Below are 26,594 nucleotides of genomic sequence, written 5' to 3'. Positions count from 1 at the left end.
TCGGCCATCAGGGCCGCTTTTGCAATCTCTGAACTCACCCAGCTTTAAAGGTATTTTCTAAATAAATCCAATTTGTAGTCATTCCTACAGATTGTTAGTTTCAATAACACTATACCATTATATACCGACATTCAAGGAGCAAAGATGCAAACATGTATGGTGAGAACTGATAGAAAAACAAGCGAAAAGAGACTGATCCTGATTGTCCATCACAATTAGCGGTTCGACAAATGAGAGAGACACTGCATGTACGTCAAATATTTGGATTTAGTATGTTTCTATTTTGCATTTCTACGTTTTGACGGAGGTGGGTGGGGCTATGGGATCGGTAGTTTCACTCTAGGCGCGTGAAACTATAAAGATCACCGTGCAGCTTATTTCGTACCGCTTTTGAGCACTTTTAATTTGAAATTATCACGCAAATGTGGTAAACAGTGGCATTAGATGTCAATTTCATAAAGATACAGCAACTAGAATATTTCCAGTTTTCAAGCCTCATAAAATGCTCTGGGTGGTTTTAATCTAACGGGTGATCTGATTTATGAACTTGGTATAATAGTCCATACAATCGTTACAAACACTTAAGAGTACCGTAAATCACCATAAGAGTGCTCTAGAGGTTGACCTTTAGATACATTGTTTGTCGTCAAGGACGTAAAGCTGTACTAAATGAACGAGGCAGTTTGAACGAACGATGTGTTGGCAAAGACATTTCGGGACTTCTAGTTTGCGTCCAACTAGCATAATCATCCCTGCTCCGACGTTTAATCCATGGATGTGTGATCGTGGAACGTAGAGCCCATGTGCAGCCCATGTCGAGTGATTGGCATCTGAGAAAAGTCTCGGTCTAGATACAGCAATCTCTTTAAAGGAGGCCAAAGCAATTTTTATAGAACGTTGGAAGTCGGATTTCCACATTCGATTTTATAGTCTATTCTATACATAGTAAGTTTAGATAACACTATCCCATGGCCATTGCATATCGACCTTCATGGAGCAAAGATACGATGTCGTTCTTTGGTGGTGAGAACATTGAAAATCTGGGCGCTTACTTTTCGCATTGGTGTTCCCAATGTATAAGGACTCCTCGTGCAGCTTGTTTATGTGCTCGTTTTAAACGCTTAAAGTATGAAATCATAATAGAAATGTGCTAAAATGAGCAAGTAAATGTTAACATCATATAGATTGCTATATCCTAAGGAATATTTCCAGGTTTAACGTTCAGAAATTGATTAGGGCAGTCCTTCAAAGATAGGGCCATTTTTCATCTTTAGAACTGCTGAACATTGCAAAGATTTGCGCTCTTCGAATGCGTTATTCAGTTAACTACAAAGGGACCACTTAAACCCCCTGACGACAGGAGCACTAAAGGAGGTAACAAGTTGAACCAAACATCGGCATGACCCTCAAAGGCTTTGAAAACACGTATGGGCAGGAGGTAGCCCGCAGACCGTGAGGTATGTTCGGATTACTGTACATGCAGAAATTTTCGCGGTGGTTTTATGTTCGCGGTTTTCGCGGTGAACAGTTTACCCCGAACTTGATAAAACCACCGCGAATATCCGTTCCATTGTGTGACTATTGCTTCAAACGCGAACTCAAAACCACCGCGAACACTCCATTTTCTCCCTACCGCGAAACTAAATCTCCGCGAACATTTTCTCATTTTACAGTATATGCTGCGTCACGTGACCTGACGTCATCAACCTCGACGTACTGGCACACAATCTACCGGGTTGCCACGGGATGATTGACATCTCCATGGCACGATAAAAGGTGACGTATGGCTGTTGAACCAACGGGCGTGCCCGAGGTATATAATCGGTTAAACAGTACAAAGTTCTATTCTATCTCTCTCTCTCTTTTTTCAGGCTGCGTAGCGTCCGGTCGCGGTTCGCTTACTGAGAGGCGATGAAGTCTATGAACATTACGGAGTCTACTACCAACATGATGGTCGAAGAGGTAAACAAAATATTTCATCCTTATATGATACAATCCGTTTTGGTACCGTCTTTGATCCAGTAAGATTCTCCGATCTAATATTAGTTCTAATCAGGGCGGTTACATAAACTGAGTCAGCAAAATGGAAAATCGCTCTAAAACGTTGTCCTTTTAAAAAAAATAAAAAGTTGAATATCCCGACTTTTGGAACGAATACGAATACTACAGCAACCTCAGAGCACTATGCACTGATTTTGGCACTTAGAACTGCAAACTCAAGACTTCTACTGTGTCTTGTCCGTCCACAGTGCAATACTACCAACAAAACGTTGCATGCGTGTGTTACCAAGCGCTATATGTTAGCAATCACACTACAATTTACAGAAACACAGCTGTTTCTTTTCCAATTATATCCTATTATTTTACTTAATGTTAAAAGATATTTGAATGCTATAGTTAACATATGGTATAGTTTGTATGTATCGTTGAACTTTGGTGCGAATATGCAGTGTTCCATCCTTCACCCGGTACCCTCTAGAGGCATCTATGAGATACGGAAATATTTCACCCTATCACGGTAGATGTTATGGCTTTGCTAACGTTGTTGATACTTTCTATCCTGACCGTGTAACATCCACATACCGCCCTCTGGCTTGGTGCTGTGTGTTAATACTGGCTTCTATGTTATATTCAATACTTTTGATGGACTCTATAAATACAAGTCAGCATATTGAATAATGAAAACAGATACGAAGATCCAAGCGGTCCCTTACACAGAGCGTCGCAACATGCTGAGACCAAATGTGCAGTGTAACAACTGTACAGCGACCTCGACACATGTATAGGAAAGTAGTAAGCTTTTGACTGTATGTAAGGTTGTTTCCATGGAATTCTCAGCTCCAATGTCTCCAAAAGACCACAAGGTTGGTTTAAACTTGTGCGATTGTATGTCTTAAAGAATCCGTTAACGTTGTATTTTATGCAGCTATGCCAATGTTTTAGAAGCTGCTACAGAGTACAGGAAGGTTATGTTTTCGGTTGCGTGTGTACATGTGTCTGCGTGAGTGCGTGAACAGTATAAGTCAAGTATGCCTTGGAGGATTGTCTTCATATTTGGTTAATAAATAGATCATAAAAAGACCTCAAAATGATAACATTTTGGGCCCCCTAGCAAATTTTAAAGCACTGCAGCGGCATTTCTCCCAGTAGTGAAAGTCTCTTATCAAGTATACAGAAGATTGAGAAGTAACGTTTTTTTTCTCCTCTTACTCTCGAAACTACAGGGATCCATGGGCTACAAGAAGCCACGGACATCATGTGGCGTGAAGTTCTACTTTGCGATCTTGATGCTGCTTCAGTTGGCTATTGTCTCAATAGTCGCCGCGATGAGTGAGTATATATCAAACCCTCCCCACTGTTAACATTCAGACTATCAAACAAATACATTCCGAACGAACAGTACGCCTATGTACATTTGGCAACCGTACGAAATTCTTTACTTACCAAATTTTTCGACGCCTGATTAAATAGTTCAAGAGGGAAATGCTGCGTAGGGGTGAACAACATCGCAAGATATACATGGCAGGGCTCAAAAGTCTTTTTTGGAAAGAGGTAGAACCTAGAAAAAGCTAGAAATCTAGATGCGCAAAAATGTGTAGGCACAACATAAGCTGAAGTAGTCAGCGAATCCTAACCACAAACCCTGCTGCCTTTCTTCAACAAACGTTTGGTTTTACTCCTTTTTCTGACATTTAAGGAAAGTTAAATGTAAAGAATATATTGTTTAACTGTTTATGATACTACATTTAGGTACATAAAACCACACATATGTCTAGGTACAACCAAGTCAAAGATTGGGTGGACCGCTCCAATTTTAATCACAGAAAAGTACATATGTACCTAGCATGCCTAGTGTGTCGAGCCCCCATGGTCATAAGACGTTGAACAATCCGTTTAGAAAACATTGTCTGTAAAGTTCATGCTCTTGACGGAACCGGTGTGTTTGGTGGACACTGATAAACACATGTAAACATGACTACAAGGGCTTGTTGCGTCAGCCGTTTTGACACCATATTTGTTTTTGTAACATTTAATCAAATCTGCTGTCGCACGGTGGAAAGCTGAATCAATGCTGTGATAGAGCATATTTAATCAATGCCGAACTTTGACGGATTCGACCCCAACTGCTGTATACATAGTCTACGCTACAGTGCAACCTTAGTGTACACTGCACACAATTTATTTTAAACATACCTTTACGCATAAATAAAGGTCCCGTTTTTTTTTTCATTCCAGTGAAGAAAATATCATTTTTGTACTTAAAGATGGAATTGCATGCAGTGGTACTTTGGAAATTTTCTTCCACTGGCTATAAGACCAATTGAGATCTCCGATAGATGACGTTTGCTACAAGGCTAGATAAAAACATTTTATTGCGTGCAATGGTTGCCTTCAGTATTACCATAAGGAACTATTGACATGAGGAACGATATAGTGTATAATTATTTATTATTTTTCATTCTAACGCGTTTGAAAATCTTTCGGCACACTATTATTAACGGACTTATTAAGGTGATCATAAACAATATTGTTTCATCTCCAAGTTCATTTCCACATCAAAGCATTTCTGGCTACGACCTTCAAGCCCAAAATTTCATACATTTATAAACATTGTTATTCAATACCAATTATTTAAAAACATACAACTACAACATTGATCTTGCCCTTGGTGGCATCAACGACAAGGCAGGGGTCGGGGGGGTACTGACAGCTAGCAATTGGGAATAAATTGTCATCAATAAATCGATGCTTTTAGAATTGACTTGTCTTAACTACGCATTACTTTTTTCTTGTTTACAGTATGGCAAGTGTTGGACCTTGGGACTCACGTCAGGAAAGCCGGTATGTAACAATATCAAACTCCAAGCAGATGTAGAACGGCAAGTCGGAACGTTTCTCAAGCTCGCGGTTTTGCGGAGCAAAGGCCCTCTACTCCACTGAAACTGGAGCTTGATGTACCTTTCAATTTTGTCTTTCTATATCTGCTTAGAGATTACGAATATAATACAACGGTTACAACCATTTGTCATTCATGTATCTGTAAGAATGTATGTATATTTATTATGATTTACCACAAAGTTGGATATTTACCACAAAGTTGGATGGACGACAAAAACACCTATACACACGTTTCCCTTCCATACTGCACAATGAGAAGACGATACGAAATATCTATTTCTTTAAATCCGACGTGTGACTTCGATTTTTTAATGCATTGTTTCGATTAGTATCAAAGGTCCTGTCACTATATGTATTTTATTGCGACTTTTGTATCTATAGATGTACACTAAAGGTTATCATCAATCAATTCATTGTTAGATATCAGCAACGTATGAATATGAATAAAACCTCTACTGATAATTGGTATGGGCAGATTGAAATTAGTGTAAATGTCGTTGGTCTGCATTGCAAAATGAAGATTTCAAACTGTATCATTCAAAACTAAATTTGAATTATTTCGCTAGCTGCGACAGTAAAGCATTTATCCACATGCTGTTTGATATATAGGCATAACTGATTCTATAACGGTTTTTAAGTGTTTACATGATTTGTTTAACGAATTCGTTATTTGGTGTGTCTACTACGGACAATGCTTCAGTACAAATGCATATCCAAATACGGATACGAGGATTAGTTCTTTGCCTATATGGAATTTACCTCACAAAGAATTTCAAAACTATTGGCGAGTTTGGATTTCCCCACTTTATAAACTGTTTGAAGAGTTTTGAGTTGTCAAGATGTGATGTTGACACACCACACCTGCCTTATTTGCCCAATAGGGGTGAAGACGGGGCCGAAAAAGTGTTGCATAAAGAGACAAAAAGTTGCCTCGAAAGGCATTCTCTTAGTATTTTGCTAACGGTGGACCTTAGTATGGTCGGGCAATGTTTAGTTATGATCACTGGTCCCAACGTGTTCAGCAATAGGTTTTCCGACGGCTTTTCCATGTTTTCTTCGTTTGTAGTTTGTTCTAAGTTGTTACAATTGTGTGACTAAGCGATTCTGTCGGCGCATTGCCTAATCTCTAGGTTCCAAAGCCATTTGGCCGAGTTTTCAGTGTTTGAATACCCATAAAAGGATTGACCGTACAAAGTTTGTTCTGTCTAAAATGGTGTTATTTGCTATACGGGCGGTGCTCCTAACCTTTGAACAGTGCGTTTCTACAACAGGTGTTATTTATAGAGAATGATTTGAATCTAGAATTTCAACATCCTCATAAAGTGACACTGTGATAACTGATTATAAGTAGTTAAAAGCTTTTTAATGCTGTGTTTTTCTACAGCTTACCACTACCAGTTGATACGTTTTTTAAAACATTGCCAACGCCTTAAAAGTCATCAAGTAAATACAACAATCAAGCAAAACACAAAAATCATCATATCAACACATGTTTAAATGAGCTATATTGGACAAAACTTTCTCTCTCCGCTCTAAAAGAAGTAGCCTCCACCAGACCTTCCTACGGGGTTATGGATCGTAGAATTCGGCAAAAATAGGAATAATTGACCAGTAGAGTCAGTCAAATGAAAGGTATTATTTCCCCGTAACGGCGCTTGCAAATGGAACCCTCTGGTGGCCAAAATTCCCTGGAAAATATTCCCCTATAGCTGGCAAGGTTAGTTTGGTAGAGACTACGTATAATTATCGACACAACCGGTGCAGTGGCAGAGTGGGTAGCGTGTTCGCCTTGCATACAGTAGGCCGTGAGTTCGATCTCCGGCCGGGTCATACCAAAGACTCTAAAAATGCATCACTCAGCATCTGGTGGCCAAACTTCCCTGGCAAATATTCTCCATTTAGCTGGCGAGGTTAGTTTGGTAGAGACTACTTAGCGACACAACCGGTGCAGTGGCAGAGTGGGTAGCGTGGTCGCCTTGCATACGTAAGGCCGTGAGTTCGATCCCTGGCCGGGTCATACCAAAGACTCTAAAATGCATGGTACATCATGCTTTCTCTGCTTAGCACTCAGCATCTGGGAAAGAGTATTGTAGTTAAACGCACATCACTACCAGTGGACTAGCCCCCTGATGTAGTGACTTGCACAAAGTTGTGAGGCCCAAGGGCTTTGGAACCGAAGATGGGCACCGCCTTATGCACCGTCTGGTGCGGGGAGGACTTTAACTAACCTTAACTTTAACTTTAACTTTAACTTTAACTTTAACTTTAATTTTAACTTAAAGACTGCTACAAAGCAAAGGGTGGACACGTACTTTGGGCGTGTTCCAACCCGTTGTTTGTACACATCTTGACGGTGTAATAACGCCACCACTGTTTACCCACATGTAACACCACTCTTTGTTCTTATCTCAATGGGACCTGCCTGTGCCCGGTATCTCCAGATAACACGCCAACAACTAATATTTATCACTCATTGAGTGGGACTCCTTTTCATATCTCGCACTCAAATAGGATGAATCAACATTTTTTTCACTCGTTTTTATGATGAGCAGAAAGATTTAAGCTTTCATATTGAATTTGAGTATTGCATTTTCGGCAGATAACGGTGGCTATTTCGGGTGGCTACTTGTAGAGATGATAAGATTACTGTGACCAGCAGAAGAATGTTTTCGAGGCTATTACCTAAGGTCTTACGACCTTTTTTCCCAGGTCTTACGACCTTTACCCCCATATGTACACACAAACAACAACCAAGCTGTGTACATGTATATGAATTCCATTTAGAAATATACTAACTTCTTTTGGTAGGGAATTCTTGAAACGAAAAATGAAAATGCAAAATATCAAACCGTGCTAGTGTTTGCCTTATTTGTACGATAGAAATAATATGGCGGGGTTAGAGTGGGAAATAACTGTTGTTTGCACTTTAATCTCTTATCTTTGACAAACTGTGAGAGAGTCTTTACCCACAAAACACTCCCGTGTTAAAAGGGGCGTTGCAAGATATGAAAGTGGACCGCCATTTCTAATACACCAGAAGATAGAAGATAGAAGATAATAGATGCACGCATGACCAGGACTAAAGATACAAAAAAGATGGAAGTTCTGCTGCAGTACCAAGATCGGCCACCAGGAGGTCCAAAATTAAACTTGGCCGTCAAGTTTACAACACCTACCTACATACCAAATGCCATCCATGGACACGCACGCCTAATCGTACACACATAGACAAACGGACCAAAAACTATACCTCCATTTTACATGGAGGTAATGTTGACTATGTATCATTGTCGGCCACGTTGGTACCACCTACCTTTCATTGTGCACTAACTATAAACGCGAGTGCTTGTGTATATAAAAAGTGACAGAACATCGCAGGTGGCCGGCTCACCTTTAATTCTCCTTTTATGGCCCTGAAAAGTCGATTGTCATCACTCCGTTGGATAGTAATCGTTTTACAAGGCAACGAAATGGGTCTAAAGGTCTCTCGTTCTAACGGTCGAGTGGCTCTCAAAAAGACGATCTATCGCCACCCTTAAAAATCAAGAGATCCATCGTCTTTGCGCATGCCCCATGACTTAACATTCGTCATGATGGTAAGGCCATGTTGATTTGATTATGTGGATGACATCCCCTGGGGACCCCAAAACTGATGCGAGCGTGCGAATAAATTTGGCAGAAAAAGTTGCATTGATTATAAAATCTACATGGTCAGGAAGGTTAAACAAATGACTTAACACACTGAATATGGTATAGCGAATGATAGATTCTTAATTTGGAACATTGCCTAATCTATTACATGGTTTGCAACTGCGCCATCTAGCGGTTCTGGAGATGACTGTAAACTTTTAATGAATTCTTTCGCACGAAACAGTTCATATGGTTTATAATCCTTACACTATGATAAGTCACGGATAGAATTTAAAATTGAGACTAGCTATAGAATCTTATTACCGGGATGTCTAACCTTCATTAACGTAGCTATAGAATTCTTGAATAAAATGTACTGTTGCATTATTGCTTATAGGCAGATGAAAAAATCTAGATATTTTGATACATACATGAATCTTTAATTTTGTTTAACCCCACAGACAATGGACAAAGTGGCGGCCAGGTGGGAATACCGACTACAGCGGTCACTCCCGCAGGTAGTTAAAAATTCCATCAAAGCATTCATTTTGTGCCCCATAATGGAAAACGTGTTTGCAATGGATTTGGTATCAATTGTGTTTTGTTTCTTCTATTGTTCACTAGCAATACTACAAGTGATTATACTTTACCTATAGCCTTTCTGTAATAATAAAACTACTGCACTTACCCCATGTGGGTAATGACGAGTAAATAAAGATCATCATCGTATTTGATGTAATACGTTATATATCATGTTTCTAGGATATTCATACTGTTAACTTACATATCTTGTCGCTTTCCTATTTTCAGCTGATGACGTTTGTATGACCCCGGACTGCCTACGTACAGGTAAGGACTTAGAATTTTAGATTAAGAAAAAAGGGTATATCTATAGTTCGTTATTTTGCTTTGAATATTAGACCTTTTTTTCGTTTCATTTTATCTGGTTTATGTTCCATGTATTGCAATTTTTTTGTGCATATTTGTAGTCGGCCATTTTGTTGGTTGAACCTGGCAGCGTCTGGTATATAATGTGACTGACCGTGACGTCATAGTCATGGTGGACTGCACCCACGATACAATCCCATTGCTATTATCACATATTCAGGTTCAAATCTAATTTGCACGTCTGGGTTCAACCATCCAACATGGCGGACAATGCTCACATTACAGTCACGTGAGCGTTAACACCTCATAGTGCTGATATCTCATAGTATGTGATGTATATTCTCTTCACATATACAACTCAAATATTATAATTGTGGGAACGTGCGGCGTTACGGCATGGTGTTCGTCCCAGAACCCAGCGGTCCCGGGTTCGAATCCCCTGGCGCCACCGATATTGTGCCCTTGGGAAAGGCACTTTATACGACTTTCCTCACTCCATCCAGGTGTAAGAATGGGTATATTGTTCTCTGCACGTGGCACTGTTGAAATAAGTTATAAAAAACTTGAGCGCAGTACCGCGTCGTCCTTGTTTGTCAAAAACCGAAGTAAAAAATATCATAATTCCTTCTGTATTTGTAGCCGCACGCCTGCTCGAGTATATGGACCCCTCCATTGACCCGTGTGACAACTTCTTCGAGTACTCATGTGGAGGCTGGCTAAAGAATACCGAGATCCCGCCGGACGCGGGAAGATTCGGCACCTTCAACCAGCTTCGCGACGACCTGACCGCGAACATGAGAGGTAAGGCCACAATACTAGTATCTTGATTTTATGGATGGATCAATTTTCGTCCGTTCAAAAAAAAAAAAAATTAAAGAAAAAGATTTCTAGTAATCGTACAAAGCTAGCCACAAATCTAGCAAATACAGGCCGCAAATTGAAAGGAAATATCGGAAAACCAATATTCATGAGCGAAGTCTTCTGGACAGAGATGACGATTTTGTTTCTAAAACAAACAAAAAAGAAAAGAAGAAGATATCTTTTGTACCATGTTCCGTATATTCAGTCATTTCTTGTTGATGATGTCTTGCGTAATATCTTAATAATGAGTTTGATAATGTAACAATCATACGATAGTGATGCCAAGTATGAAATTACTATCATTTAACCAGTCATTATTGCCCTGGATAAGGTGGCGGAAGGACCTCCGTCCACATGTGCTTAATATAAACTGCTAGTAATTTGAACTTTGTTAACGCATGATTGTTCTTTCTTGTGGAATAGATATTATTGAAGATACCACACTTGAGAAAGGCGTGGAAGTGGTGGAGAAGGCACGGACCTTGTACCGGTCTTGCATGGACGAAGGTGAGAAACATTGCACCGTTAACTATGCGAATTGCCAGATGTTAACCCGGCATCCAGGCAATCGTGATTTCGTCGGGCTCTCCTCGGAGCAGAAGGAGCTCTCAGCCGCCCAGGTAAACTTTGCCATCTGGGAGTAGTTTTTACGTGGCTGGTCACCTCTTACCGCGTAAAATTACTACCAGGTGCCAAAGTTTGCCGGGTGTCGAAAAGCTCCTCCTGTCCCGAAGAGAGCCCACTAAACTACGATAGCCTGGATGCCAGGTTACCTGTCTGTTTGGAACTGATAGGTGATAGCAACGTTTTCTAATCGTTACAGCTTACGATACTCCATTGATACAAAGCCGTTAACTGTTATTTACAAATGAGACAATTACATGAATGCAAACAATCAAACACCCATTAGTATTATGTAAATCTGTACCTTATTTAGCTAACCCTGATTGTTTTTCCTTCTTTTATTAACCCCATAACTACATGTAGATGATGACGGTATAGTTTAAGGTTTAGACAAGATATGGAACACTATATCAATACGAGTTTACGAATAGGAATATCCCTGTAGCTCAGTTGGAAGCAGCCTCACAGTTGAGCTCCTGGTCCCAATTAGTTGGTAACTGGGAGACCCCGGTTCGAGCGTCATGGTTGGAGCTGCACTCGTCTTTCAGAGGGGACGTGATATGGCCGGGGGTCCCGTGTTCGAGGAGTTGCCTCGAACACGTTAAAAAGGCACTACAACAGCCTCACTACTCAAATGAGTACCTACTGGCTGCACATTTTGATAAATGAATGATCATATTGTAAAAAGGCCATACATAATCAATTTGTTACAATCTTTCGTGTTGTTTTGTACATTGGCTGCAGGACTTCTTGATGACTTAGGAGCTGCGCCTATCACCGAGCTGATTACACATCTGAACGGCTGGCCAGTCATTAACGACACTTGGACCGCCGACAATTGGGACCTGTTGGACACCCTGACGAAGCTGATGAGGTACAGCAACAGTTTGCTGATGAGCATGTACGTCACTGCTGATGACAAGGACTCAAGCGTCTACATCCTTGCTGTAAGTAGCTGGTATCAAACCTTTATGAGAGCATAATTACCTTCGCCAAAAAGGTTATGCAGAGGGTAGCGTTTGTGTGTGTGTTTGTGTCTGTAGTGGACCAGCATAACTCAAGAATGCCTGGATGGATTGTTTTGATATGGTATTTTGGTAGGTTTTGATGAGACCTGAAATCGATTAGATTTGGGGCCCCCTAGCGTCTTCTTACGGTACTGCAGCGGAACTTCTTGTTTTGATATCTCGTGTTCTGGACATGCTATGGAACTGATTTTTTAGTGGTACAAAGATCTTTGGACAGAGAGTAAGTGGTACAGATTTGGGCCCCCTAGTTCATCATTCTTTGAAATAGCATAACTCGCCTTTGTGCTGCCTTGCAATATTTTGTCACTGTTGATGATTAATAGTTTATGCTTGTTTTGCAATAAACTTATCTGTATTGGATTCTGTTCCTTTTTTCATCTTAGAATTATCACATTTGTATTTTGATTAACATCTTTCAACGTTAAAGGAGCTTGTAAGCTTTATGGCACTTTTTAAACTTATTTTCTATACTTCAATGTTATTGTTTTCTTATGTGTGAATAGATAAAATGAAACTAACTAAACTGTCTGGCTTACCAACTTTTCCATGTATGTTTGAATGTTTGTCTATTACTACCTAGTACCTCTGTTAAAGCTAGCGCACAACCTGAAATCTCTTGGTCACCCCCACCGCCTCTGGAGAAATTCGTTTTTATTTCTCGTCTACAGTTCGACCAGGCCGATCTTGGATTGTCCAGCCGCCAATATTTCTTAAACCCAGACCTGAGTAATGTGAGTACACCTATTTCATACATAAAGCACCCGATTGTTTGATGTGATCATACAGTATTAAATCATTCCAATGTACGAATTCACAAAATTGTTTCATTCTTGAAATTTGTATGTCGTCTGAATGTTTGTTTAGCAATAATGAATATGAAACAATATGTAACTCTTTTGCTTTTCGTCCGGACCTGTGAATAGTTTCAAGAGAGGAAAACAAGGTTCTTTATTCAAAACTAGCTATTTACCATCAACAGCCGACGCTTCGGTGACCGTCTGTCACCTTCCTCAGGGCAATACTGACTGGTACTATTCCACACTGCAAGCTAGGTGTCGCTGCTTACATTACTGTCCCAGACCCAAAGTGTTGTCATGTATGCGCGGTACCAAACGTGAATGTCACTATACCTTTGCTTTTTCAGTACCGTGATGGTTACTTGAACTACTCTATTGATATCGCCCTACTACTGCGTGGGGATGGCGACCGCGCCACGGTAGTGCAACAGATGACCGACATGGTCGACTTCGAGACCAAACTCGCAAACGTAAGTAACTTGAGACATACATTAAGGCTAACCTTGCCGTAAGAATGGTGCTATCTATCTATTAGTAAAGATATGTAACCATAACAGTGACATAGCACAATCATACTGGAGTACTACCACGCGTTTGATCGAAAACCAAATTAACCAAGTGAATGAATTCACTGGAATTTGTAACTGATACGATCAGCCCTCCTCAGCTTTATGGCCCAATCGCCTTGGGCAAGTTTTATTCACGTGTGACGTCATCAATGGGTCAAAGGTTGTTGGAAGTCGATATCGACCCCTCTCCCATTAAGCATAGTTTTGTTATACAGCATAGTTAGCATTTTGAAACGTTTGCAATTAATAGATCTTGGTTAACGGACAAGTGAAAGCAATAGTGAATTTATTTGCTCACAATATTCTAAAAAAAAACTTCATTATTTTACTTCAATCAGCTTCTACAAATTGTTTAAGTCTCACACATATATAGAAAAACAATTTGTAGTTCCTGTGTTATAAATATGTGTAATGTTTGTTTCGTAGATTACAGCACCCCCAGCTGAACGCAGAGACCCAGAGGCACTGTACCACAAAATGAAGCTGTCGAACATGTCTGACTACTTTGAGGTAACCGTTACTACATTTTGTTTGTTTACTCATTTAGAATATCCACTAGCAACATACATTAGTAGTAATTATTCTTCCTAGAGTCCTATGCATCTTGCTATGGCTTTTTTTACATGGCCAATGAAAAGAAAACAGCAAAGTCACATCTACTCATTCTGGTCCTCTCAGTATATGCCATCAACCTGGGTACTACAATTCGTACGTTTACCACTGGCTCATTATTTTTGCTTGCTAACTATGCAAAAAGAATGAGCTTACTATAGAGAATTGCACCTCCCCAGGCTAACATTCCATCCACTTGCCATTGTCAATAGCGTGTAACATTTTTATTGATGACTAAATATTGAAAATCACCGCAGACTACCGAAACATGTTTTTGAAGGTTTTCGATGGATGTCTGTGTATAATACAATCTTAAATATGTGGAGTGAAGATGTGATACTTACAGTTGTGGCTTTATGAATTGTAATCACAGTTCCCATGGGTTGAGTACGTCAACAATGCGGCCTACAGTCTGGAAGAGACCATCACAGATCAAGAAGACATCCTGAATTATGCTCCCGACTTCTTCATGAAACTTGGTCCCCTTCTTGCCGAAACAGACAACAAGTATGTTTAGGAATTTGCTAAATTGCTCTGAATGTCAAGTCTGTAAGAAAGTAACAAACTGTAAGTGTCGTCTTCTTTGAAATCATCAGCTATACGGCCAGAAGCAATACGTAATCATCTGATCGCAAGGTAGAGTTTGTGTGAAATATCTTTCTTGTCGCAAAGATAGGTCTTGAAGATAGCTATATGTTTAGTGATGCTGTAGTTTGCATGCAGCGTAGTTTGTTAAAATATCAGAGATTAAGATAAAACATTTCATGTTTGATACCAATCTGATAAAGACTAGGACACAGAGCTCTGTGAGGTAATTACATATATGATGTTTGTGGTGTGGGCTAAGGTGTTTAATACCCTCTCAACTTGGAATAACATTCCTTTAAAACCTGTTTCCATTTATATCCAGGTAGTTGTTTATTATACTATTTATAGCACTAGGCAGAAATCAAAGTAGTGTCACAAGCCGGAGCTATAATCTCTTCTTGTAGAGTAGTCAGTTTGCCCCATCTTGTATAACACTGCGTGGACTGTACCACGCCTTTAAGATGGAGGTGTCGACCTATAAAATGCTGCCACGGTCGCCGTGCATCATTGGACCTTAATAGCCACCGACATGGCATATTTCACACAAATCCATGAAAAGGATATTGAGTTATAGATACGAACACACAAATCCAGACAAAAACAATACCCCTATCAGATGTCACTGACCTCCTTCACGGAGTAACGATTTTCATTTCTTTGTTCAAAGGACCATTGCTAACTACATCATTTGGAGAATGGTGCAGAATAGAATCGGAAACCTTGGGAGCAAGTTCCTTGAGATCCGTGAGAAGTTCAACAGAGACATCTTCGGCGTCGAGCCCTCCTCAAGATGGGAGACGTGCGTATCGCTGGTGAATGGCATGATGGGAACTGTCGTCAGCCGCCTGTACCTGCCCAAGTTCTTCCAAGAAGAAAGCAAGGCAAAGGTATGCAATCAAATTTTTAATTGATAACCATACTCATTAATCATTGATAAGGTCGTTAAGGGTCCTTTGGGGCCACTGGGGGGATTTATGAGTATGGCTGATTTGCTGATCACACCTATTTATTAGTTTAGGACATTACAAGGTATCCATCTAGTAAAACTGTCTTAACTGGTCTTTATTATTAGGATGAAAACCTTTGGTCCTCTTATACACATAGCGTATAAACCTAGATTGGACACCAGGAAATATGTTTCCAACTTTTAAACCAACAGTATTTTTGACTTTCTTAAATTTCAGGCTGTGGAAATGATCGACAACATCCGGATTGCCTTCAACGAGCTGCTTGTAGAGAACTACTGGATGGACGACGCCACCAGAGCCGTTGCTGAAGAAAAGGTGCATCTTCAAAATAATACAGCTTTCTAATCAAGTCAGGGGAATTCAGTCACTATCTTTATATTGCCCTTGTATTGGTTAGATAAACAACTGAATGTAACGCATTCAATTTGAATATTTTTCGTATTACCTTCGCCGTAAAGGAGACTTTTATAAAACACAGTGCCTCTTCCCTGTTGACATCCTTGATCCTATTTATTTATTTATTTATTTATTTATTTATTTATTTATTTATTTATTTCAGCTTTATTATATCATGGTGTAAACGGACAGAGGGAAACAGGATTTCCTTCCTATACAATGCTGTGTTCGTTTCGGTTACGCTCAGTTAATCACAAAAATACAATGTACCATTCTTACATTGCTACTACCGATAGCTATGCATTCAATGTTAACGCAGAAAGGTCCTACTTTTATGTTACTCACAAATTGCACTAGAGCACTGAACGTATTATTTCTACAGGCCGAGGCTATGAAGCAGTTTATTGCTTACGATGACTACATTGTCAACAACCTCACAAGATTGACCGAGGATTATGAACTGGTACGTCTTTTTTTTAGGTCATTATTAATAGATACCGTTCACTCTAATCTAATAATTAGTTTTCTTAGATCAATATTTGGCTAAAATATACAGTGAAAATGAAAACAATAATGTTATCGCGTCTTCAGCCTGTGCAGCTTTTGTAAACTAGACAACTTATGAAAGTAGTCTGTAATCCCTGTAGACCCTATACATTATATTCTTACATTATACGTTTCATTGCTTTTCAGCTGCACTTCGAAGAGACCAAGTACTTCCATAACATTCTGCACAACCTGGAAGTTTCCAACAACGAGACCTTCAAGTACCTGAGGAAACCAGTGGAGAAGGATGAGTAAGTAGCATACAACTGTACTAAAAAAAATGACAAATGATGTATATGTCACGTCAATACCAAAAATCCTCTGTTGAATGTGTTTAACGTTTCTAAACTATGCACCGATTTAGCCCATGAGGCTTTCGAACTTAGCCCCTTCAGGTCTGTCCACTCACTCGATTGGCTAATGTATAAATAGATGGAATTTGTAGTTCATCAACCAATCAGGCATCGTGATAGTGACGCTACATGACCTCAATCTCTAAGTTATCTTAAAAAACCAATCACATGGAGCCTCATCCACTGTACTTGAGTACAAGACAACTGTCCTAAAATTGCCAACAGATGTATATATCAATACCTGAAATCCTCTATAGAATGTGTTTGCAAACTAGGTATCGTTTCAGCCGAGGGGGCGTTAGAACACCTTTAAATCTGTCCACTCACTTGATTGGCTAACGTAGATTGAATCTCTATTTCACCAACCAATCATGCATCGTGGTAGTGACGCTACATGACCTCAATCTCTTAGTTATCTTAAAAAACCAATCACATGGAGCCTCATCCACTGTACTTGAGTACAAGACAACTGTCCTAAAATTGCCAACAGATGTATATATCAATACCTGAAATCATCTATTGAATGTGTTTGCAAACTAGGTACCGTTTCAGCTGAGGGGGCGTTAGAACCCCTTTAAATCTGTCCACTCACTTGATTGGCTAACGTAGATTGAATCTCTAGTTCATCAGCCAATCATGCACCGTAATAGGGACGCTACATGACCTCAATGTCTTAGTTATCTTAAACAACCAATCACAGTAAGGCTTCATCCACTGTACATCTTTAACAAGAGTTCCTATTTTTCTGTCTTTCATGCAGGTGGATATCTCACCCGACCATTGTGAATGCCTTCTACTCGCCATCAAGGAACTCCATCAGTAAGATGTTTGATAATATATATAGTCGAAATATGTACATATAGAATGCTTACGTCATTCAGTAGCACCTTAGTTTATATCTTATTGGAGGTTTAATGAAGGAATCCATGTATATGTTATACATATGACATTTCAAATAAGTAGCATTGTGATTTATGAAATAATCATACATTTCCTTCATTGGAAAAGAAATAGATATAGTGTAGCTTAGTTTTTCTCACATCCACGCTTAATGCATTATCTCCCTCTAGCTTTTCCCGCTGGTATTCTGCAAGGACCATTTTACGACGGAACGTACCCAAGGTGAGAGGTCAATAACTTAAGGCCCCCTCTCATTGGGCTCCGGCACTGCGGCGGCACTGACACGGCAGATTTTTACGGCACCGTCGCGTTTCTTTCACCCATTTTCATTTGCACTCTCACTGACGTGCGGCGCATTTGCGTTTGAAGCCCAGATGAGCAAGTTATTGAATGAACTTTGTTGTATGTTCGACAATCGTATATAGTACAATATATGGCACTAAATCAACAATACTGCAAGGCTAACCTATCCTACAATCATAAGTACAAAACATTATCGATAACAGTGTATGAATTACAATAAAGCCATGTATGGATTATTTTTTCCCTCGCTTTTAGGATGAAGTATAATGAAATTGACCTATGTAGGTGGTATAAGAGTTGAACATGACAACAATACATCATTCTGTGTACCAGATATGGTGAAGTTAGTCTTAGTAGTAATATTTTGCAGCGCATCTCTCTCTTTGCCATAAGTGGGACAGGCCATGGCCATCACAAATTGCAATTTATCTTCAATATTTTCGTTACATGTGGGACACAATCTGTGAGTGCCTGGTGTGTTGTGGTGTCGATCCTTTTCAAATTCTAGACAACGTGCGCTGATTCTCAGTGTAGTTACTTCTTACAAACGGTTTATTATGAATTGATGTGATAAAGTCTTCCCTGCCAAAGTGATTTTTTATTTTATAAAATGTGTGGAGTTCACTGATATTTCTAAGTGGTTCCGTCCAGCCAGGGAGAAACGTGAGTTTCACACTTTCTTTAAATATATATCCAAAACGGTATTAACGTTAACTGCGGGGCTAAGCCAAACATGTCTACATAATATGTCCTGAACGTGAGTAGCCCAGTCATTTTCTTCTTCGAATGATAAAGTGTCGTATGTTTTTTAAATAATCCTGTTAGTAGGTAAATTATTTAATCTTAGCGAGAGTATCTAATCAACTATGTTTGACTATCAACGATCAATAGGAATTCTTCTAATTCACCCCTTACGGCGAAACATTGAGTAAAATTTGAGATACAGTTCCTGACTGGTATATTAAGTTTAGTTTATCACTGTATTTCTTGAATGGCACAAGAGCAGGGCGAGTGCATGTAGACGAGTGGTCTGATTCCTTTCCTGAGCGACTAGTCTATCAACTTCCGTACTGGAATAAATGTACAATGCAGAGATCTAATTTTCAGTGGGATAAAGCAATATCCCAATGAAAATATCAGAGGATCTACAGCTACAATCCTCAACCTCACTACAATGCAGTGAATTAGGTTTAACTAAACTCTTAAACAGATCAATAGCTAGGGAAATGGACCGATTGCAGTTTCATGGTAGTGCTTTCAATCAATCAGAAATCGCAGTGCTGTCAATGGATCAAAATACAATGCAAAATTATTTTAAAAATGCATCAAAAATTGATTTCAAGTGATAAAAGGATTTTCACTTATGACACTTGGTGCAACAAAGGTAACATGTTATAGAATATACGTATAACCTTGAAACTGACATATCACTTTTACACAATAGCGCGCGCGGTGAGCTTCCGGCAAGCTCCCGGCGAGCGCGCGGCACTTTGTCACTTGCGTTTTTTTTCAAATTTTGAAAAAAAAACGCCATTTCAACCGGCACGCCGGCGGTGTGGACCGGCACTGGTACGGCACTGAGACGTCACTTGGACGGTACGCTGAGGTCTGTGCACGGCACTGCGGCGGTAGCCATTTCCAAGCTACCGCACGTTACCGCCACAGTACCGCAGCCCAATGAGAGGGGGCCTTAACTTACTGAAGTTTGTGAAGATACTTGAGTACAAGACAAATGCGACTCGTTTTGCTAGTTCCAAATATTGATAGTTATCGCTAGATTGATTTCTATATCTGATCTGTATCTATATCTATATAGCCGGTACAACCGCCATTAGGTGTAACACACCAGCTTCGCAGGCACGCGGCGCGGAAGCAGCTGTTTATATTACACCGAACGGTCTGTTACATCTAGTCTTTGCATATCTGATGGCAACCGACGTGACATCTGATGCGACATTTTAAGGGAGCCCAAAACAATTTTCTCACTCACACAACCTATATACACGTATTGAAACCTTCATTTCTTGCCTTTGTTCCATAAACAGGTATTTGAACTATGGCGGCATTGGTGCAGTCATTGGTCACGAGATCACTCATGGTTTTGATGACTCAGGTTAGTAAATACACAATTACATCACATCATCTCTAGTTCTACCAACTTGTTAAAAGATTCTCCGATGTAAAATCTCGAAGAAGTGCAAATTAGTTATCCCTTTACATTATCAACTGTCGTTGTTCTTCCCTTGTATTCGGAAAATTGAAATAATCGTAATCACGAAAGCACTTACCTTGCTAAGGCAACATATAACAAGAGTTAGGAGACCTCCATGCAATATCTAAAGCTTTTAGAAATGTTATTCAAATGTCTACGTCTGCTACATTTTCATTATACATGCATGGTGACGTTCACATTTAACACACTTACACATGTCACATGTATTTTCACCGATGAATTAGGCATTTCTGAATCGCTTATGCTAACCTGCATGGTTATTCTCTTTTAATGTTGTGTTTTTTGGGAGGTAACAATTTGTGTGTGCTTTTTCAGGTCGTCAGTTCGACAAGGAAGGTAATCTGAACTTATGGTGGGATCCAGCTGTGGCCGAGGAGTTTAAGAAAGCCGCTCAGTGCGTCATGGACCAGTACAGCATGTACCAGTTCGAAGAGGCTGGAGGCATGAATGTAATCATTGTTCATTGTTATTAATTCAGTTATTTTCGGAGACTATGGATATGAGGACATCCACGGTCATGAAATTCATCACTGTATAAGTGGTGCACGACACATGCTGTGAAGGAACTTCATCACTTTAAAGCTATTTACTGAGATTGTGGATTGGTGGCATCCGATCTTAGTTAGGGTTGACACGCTTTTATATCCGTAGTTTACGACGAGATTTTATTTCTGTTAATATTGTTTTCGTACAACTGTTATGGACTATGAATATTTGATATTCATTTTTAATGAATGCGCTATCCCAGAGAAGAGTGACAGTAGTGCAATTCATTCCTTCGACTAAATTAATGGTTTGTTTTATTTTCTAGTTGAGTGGAGTCATTACGTCTGGCGAGAACATCGCCGACAATGGAGGCATGAAACAAACATTCAGGGTACGTATAGGAGCATACAGCTACGATAAAGCAATTCAGGTGTTTTTTAAACAAACTCCTTTTTCCATAGCAGGTTCATTTTTTTATAAAATGAGTTCAAATTTGGCACTAATGTAAAGGCACATATTTTTTTCAGACTGAAATATCTCGATTTGTTGTTCGGACTTTTATGAGCGGCTGAGTTGATTTCAAGGTGACCACATCCTGGGAAGTCCGTCAGAATTGAGATATTTCAGTGTCAAGAAGATATTCGATGAGAGATCATTCGATGAAAAAATTAATTTGTCATAACGCCAATTAATTGCATTACTTTTTGACTCCTCCTCGTATACTTAAACACATACAGACAGATCTGTGTACATAACAGTCTGTGTCGCTCCCACATCATATACAATATTTCCGCATATTTACTGTTGGTGACAATTTTTAATTAAAAGAGGGCCGAAAATTAATCGTTGCATCATTTCCCTCAGGCTTACCGAAGTTGGGTTGCAGCTAACGGACCGGAACCGACTCTGCCTGGACTGGACCTGAATCAGGAACAACTGCTCTTCCTCAACTACGGACAGGTAAAGATACCTCTGAAAAATACAGGTTTCTCATTGTAAATACAGACGTGTTCGCGGTGGTTTTATGTCCTCAGTTTTCGCGGTCAGCTCTTCGCTGTGAACTTCAAGCACCGCGATTTTATTTGCCTCTTACCCCCTTTTCTACTATTGTCTCAAGCGCGAACTTAAAACCACCGCGAACACTCCATTTTCTCCCTACCGCGAAATAAAAACCACGCGAACTTAAATGCATTTACAGTATCTGCCGTTTCTTCCTCCAAATAAGACAAATGACTCTAAACGCCAAGTCCTTGAAATAACACTCTGGATGTGCGAAGAATGTAGCATAAATTGTTCTCTTCCGTCTGGGAGGTTGAATCCATCCTCCATCAAAATGATATGTATTTTCCAGACCCTGATATTAAATGTCATCTTCGTAAAATTCCAAATGGCGAATGTGTAAGTTGAATACTAGCCAACTGACATCTATAAGTCTTTGATAAGGGGGCATCAAAGTGCTGAGATTTGTAATTTCCTAATATGTACTTCCACATGTGTGACTACAGATCTGGTGCTCCAAGTACCGTTTCCAGAGTGCTGTCAGCCAGGTGCTCAACGGCCCCCACAGTCCCGGGAGATTCCGGTAGGTGGCGCTGTTAAACTATGTAGTATGCGTCACAGTATTTAAAGCTGGCCCTACCTGTATATAGGGCTGTAACAAAAACTCAGAACTCTGTTTTACTCTTTCTAACAGTTACTTCTCTTTTTTTTCACATTTTGACATTTTCCCTTGATTTCATATGTAATGCTTTTCTTGATAAACCGTCAATAACCCAGATTGATTGACGTTTACTTTACTTTTGAATAATTTCATTTATTTTTCTTTCTATTTCTTTTCATTTAGTGTGATTGGTACGTTGTCGAATACGCCAGGGTTCTCCGAGGCCTACAAATGTCCCGTCGGATCAAAGATGAACCCGGTGAAGAAGTGTGCCGTGTGGTAGCCGTTCTAGAGGACAGTCCGGACTGCATATAGCAACATAGAAAAAAAAGGAAAATAATTAAACAAAATCTATGCAAATTGTGCTTTCTGAATATTACCTGTGATATATATTCATAATGTTCATGAAAATATTCAATGCAATCGTTCAAAGTTAGTAGTGTAAGAAGAGTGATGTAACAAATAAATCTCCTATGTGTTGGTATATAACATATTGTAAAGTTCTTTAACTTTGAATCTAACATACAAGAATCACATATTATAAGAAAGTATCATTTAGAGCCGTACGAAAACGAGCCTTAATTGAGACGTACGAATGTTTGGCCGTCAACGGCTATCTGTGCCACTGACCTCTGACAAGCGTCACCGTTCCGGAAACATTACGTCATGGGAGGGTCAAAGGTTCCCAGAAGTCTATGTCGTCCGCCGACCCGGTTCAAAGATGCCTGATGGGCTCTGGTGTGAATGATCCCCTTCATGTTCAAATGATGCATTAAGCTGCAATCCTTATGGCAAAGAAATAGTAACAGCATTTATCCTCGTTTTAGTGTTCTTTTTTCAACAGATGTGTGACATGACTGCTTTCGGTTGAAAGTTTTGTTTTCTCTTTCTGTTATTAGTTATACGGTCTTTACATTTGAACGTCTAGTAATATTTTAACATGCTATTAGGATTCAAAATATAATACCACAGTAAAGAATTTTGAAATCAAAACTTTGTCACTCCTTGGATTTCGTTGTCTCTCTTCACATAACTTCACAAATAGAAAATGGCCAGTACAGGACCAGTTGGGCTGAAATCTAGTTTGCTTTTTTTCTGGCTTACTGTACACTAGTAGTATCACGTACACAGTGCAAAATATTAAGCCTGGTATTGAGAGCACTGGGATCCTTCACAGTCACTAATTTAGTGACGGTAGCCTGAGTGTCATCCTAGTTAGTTCCAGGGCTCTCATATACTCCCACTTCACAACCAGGTGTGTGTGCGGGGGGGGGGGGGATCTCTGGAACTGACTATCTATAGGATGGTACTCAGGCTAAGTAAAGTCTCAGCAAACTGACTAATAATGTTGTTAAAAAGGTTCTCTTCATCATGTTATTCAAAAGGATTTAATGAATTTACCAATAAAACTATATCAGCCCTTCTTGACTTATCCTGTTCCAAAGTCTGTAACTAAAATTTACTGTAGTTATAGGGAAGCTGCCAGACGGCCCAAGCTTATGTAAATTCTTCCGTGCAATATACAATCCCGAAATTATATCCATTGTTTGTCCAAAAACCAAACTGAGGAAAGCCGCCAGGGGGCCCAAAACCTCTTGTTTGATGGGGCAAGACCTAACCACATACCTGGTTTTAGGACGATCTATCCATTGCTTCCTGAGTTATGCTGTTCGAACAAAATACCGACAAACGTACTTATAAACGCTACTGAAATGATAACTTCCTTGGCAAAGGTGCAAAAGTACGCTCATGATATGGCTAGCTGATACGTTACATCAAGCCTCTTGACAAGAGAAAAGTTCAATCCGCCCCCTTCATTTTAGTCCACTTTTCCTGACATCTAACACACCTAGTTTGGTCTTTGCTGTACAAATGAGTTGTAAAGTCGTGGTCTTTGCTCGTACCAAATACCTGGAGTGCTCTTTGACATCTGAGGGACGTGCGCGCAAACACGGGCGCGCCACAAGGTGCTGACGGCTTCTTCATCAGTCAGAACGGGAGCGGGAAGGATGGCGTCCGCACACGAAGTCGTCTCTATGACCAGCTTGGCACACGCAGATTCAAAAGTCAGGATATTAGACGAGGTATGGAAAGTTAATTCGTTATTAATGGTTATACATGTAGTAAGATTGCTGCATATGAAGTCTCCCTTCTGGTTTATTTGTTAAAAACTGTAAAGCGTCGTTGTCATAATGTCGAAGCTCTATAGTAATTTGGGTACGGCTCAAATTCATTACTTCCTTCGAAGTAAAGCGTTCTTAATCTGTTCACAAATATCTCTCGTTGTATATTACGTACATGCGTATGTTATGACATCTCAATTGAGCTTTCGTAACGTCAAGAAAACCGTTTCCAAACTTTTCAGTTTCAGCTTTCAAGTATACTTTATGATGCCAGAGTTTGTCTCTCATTGTACGGTATAAACTAGAAGATCGCATCTTACTATAGCTAGACTTTTTCGGGCTGTTGAACTGTTAAACTGTTGAAAGAGTAGAGATGGCTTTGAAATAGTTATGAGCTTTTCCCTAACTAAAGCAGTTGCTAACGTCGTAGCGACTATTCATTTTCATATGAACATATAGTCTTTTCGCACCATCAAGAAAACTTCACATTATACAGGTAACTTCATATTAGAATAAAACGTGACGATTCTTTGCTTGGTGTGCCATCCGCATACAGATTTTTGAGCAGCAATGCTTTAATCCGTACATGGTAGCCTCTCACTCATTCGGCCTAGCAACGGTAGTGTACATAGCGGCCTCTATGTATTTACCTAAGAGGGAGGGTAGGACGAACAACCACTTGAAATCAATGAGAGCTAATTGAGTAGCCTTTATACGGTACTCTCCATATCAGGATTTACTGCGATCTCGCTAGATACATCAGATTGTGGTAGATAAAGGGTGACAAAGCGTAGGTTTTGGCTCTCTTTGTAAGCAAAAGTTCTGGTGAGCAGCGATTGACTTTAATGTATACCACTACGAGACTTTATACCGTTATGAACAACGCAAAAAAAGTGAATCAAATAAGAGATTGCAACATACCAGATCTTACCGTTTACAACATCTTTGAAAGTCAAAATATCATTCCTCACAGAAGTTAGTGATATTGGTGCACGGTTTTTAATTTCAAAATTTTCTTACAATATATTACATGTTTGCTTATTCTCTCGGAACAGAATGTGCAGTACAGTAACGGGAAATCAACATGGCAGTCTTTCCGTGATGGGCTTATGCTGATGCTTCAGCTGTTCATTGCCGTTGCTGTAGCCGTGATATGTAAGTTTAAATTGTTTACATGTATGAAGGGGACATATCTAAACTTGCATAAATAATTTTTTTCAACTATTAGTGAGATAAAGCATACATTCTGTACTCATTTCCCAATTGGCGCACAGTACATAACATTTTAGCTAAATACATACAACTCGCTTTCTTATTGGTTGCTCAAGACTTATCGTTTGTACACGATGAAAAGAGGTCTGTGGTTTCTTGAAGCTTATATTTTTCATATAATTTTGAAGGAGCATTTTTGTACCTTTGCTTTTTTTTCTAGTGTGGAAGGTGTTTGTGACTCAACAAGGCGCTGCAAATGGATCATCTGCAGGTGTGTGTTTAGAATAGCATGCATCTCTAAAATACGTTAAGTTGGATGTTATATGAAAGACATTGCTAACTTTTTCGGTAGATGTACATGTCTACATTGAGGATAAACTTTGCTCGTTCTACTTGTTAGCAGGAATCGGTCAACCAACCGTTGCGCCAACTTCCAAACCCGTAACAGACGCACTGACGACGTCTCCAGGGACAGGTACTCTGACAAATAGTTTGTTAAAATTTGCTACGCATATCCGAAAAAACAACACTTTCAGGTGCAACACCCCAGTTATGTACAGTAGGTACAAGCTTGATTGTGTAAGGTATGCTAAATGTCCACCTAAAGAAGTTATTCTAGGTCTAAGTTTGTATCGTCCACGCTTATTTAATTCTTGGTTATTTACGATTTCACATGGGTGATTTGCTATATTGATTTTAAAAAAAAGATTCGTTACTTTTGTAACTACATTTCTATGCCCTGGTTCTTTTCAGTACCTAACGTATGCTAAATGTCCACCTAAAGAAGTTATTCTAAGTCTGAGTTTGTATCGTTCACGCTCGTTTAATTCTTGATTATTTACGATTTAACATGGGTGATTTGCTATATTCATTGAAAAAGAGTCGTTACCTTTGTAACTAAATTTCTATGCCCTGGTT

At 39.6% G+C, this 26,594-nt stretch overlaps 1 protein-coding gene across 1 annotated transcript; it reads left to right on the top strand.

Moving 5' to 3' along the window:
• Window positions 1-1,827: 1,827 nt before the first annotated feature.
• Window positions 1,828-22,726, top strand: LOC136424077 (neprilysin-like). The gene is made up of 24 exons (XM_066412497.1): window positions 1,828-1,962; window positions 3,225-3,330; window positions 4,801-4,842; window positions 8,991-9,047; window positions 9,340-9,378; window positions 10,057-10,218; window positions 10,702-10,785; window positions 11,647-11,849; window positions 12,599-12,661; window positions 13,075-13,197; window positions 13,723-13,806; window positions 14,282-14,415; window positions 15,164-15,383; window positions 15,681-15,779; window positions 16,243-16,323; window positions 16,554-16,657; window positions 17,520-17,578; window positions 17,830-17,881; window positions 20,008-20,075; window positions 20,511-20,644; window positions 21,007-21,072; window positions 21,546-21,641; window positions 22,187-22,263; window positions 22,525-22,726. The coding sequence occupies exons 1-24, from the start codon at window positions 1,912-1,914 to the stop codon at window positions 22,622-22,624; spliced, it is 2,304 nt and encodes a 767-aa protein (XP_066268594.1). The 5' UTR covers window positions 1,828-1,911; the 3' UTR covers window positions 22,625-22,726.
• The last annotated feature ends 3,868 nt before the right edge of the window (window positions 22,727-26,594 follow it).

The sequence above is a fragment of the Branchiostoma lanceolatum genome, chromosome 18 (genome assembly GCF_035083965.1).
Source record: "Branchiostoma lanceolatum isolate klBraLanc5 chromosome 18, klBraLanc5.hap2, whole genome shotgun sequence".
NCBI classification, from domain to species: Eukaryota; Metazoa; Chordata; class Leptocardii; order Amphioxiformes; family Branchiostomatidae; genus Branchiostoma; species Branchiostoma lanceolatum.
Note: the sequence above shows the minus strand (reverse complement) of the source record. Positions and strands in the feature narration are given on the sequence as shown.

Excerpts from the sequence above, each read along its gene's own strand:
- LOC136424077 (XM_066412497.1), top strand. The coding sequence starts at position 1,912 with ATGAAGTCTATGAACATTACGGAGTCTACTACCAACATGATGGTCGAA. Across the intron at positions 13,807-14,281 it reads ACATGTCTGACTACTTTGAG|TTCCCATGGGTTGAGTACGT; the intron begins GTAACCGTTACT and ends TTGTAATCACAG. Across the intron at positions 15,780-16,242 it reads GAGCCGTTGCTGAAGAAAAG|GCCGAGGCTATGAAGCAGTT; the intron begins GTGCATCTTCAA and ends TTATTTCTACAG.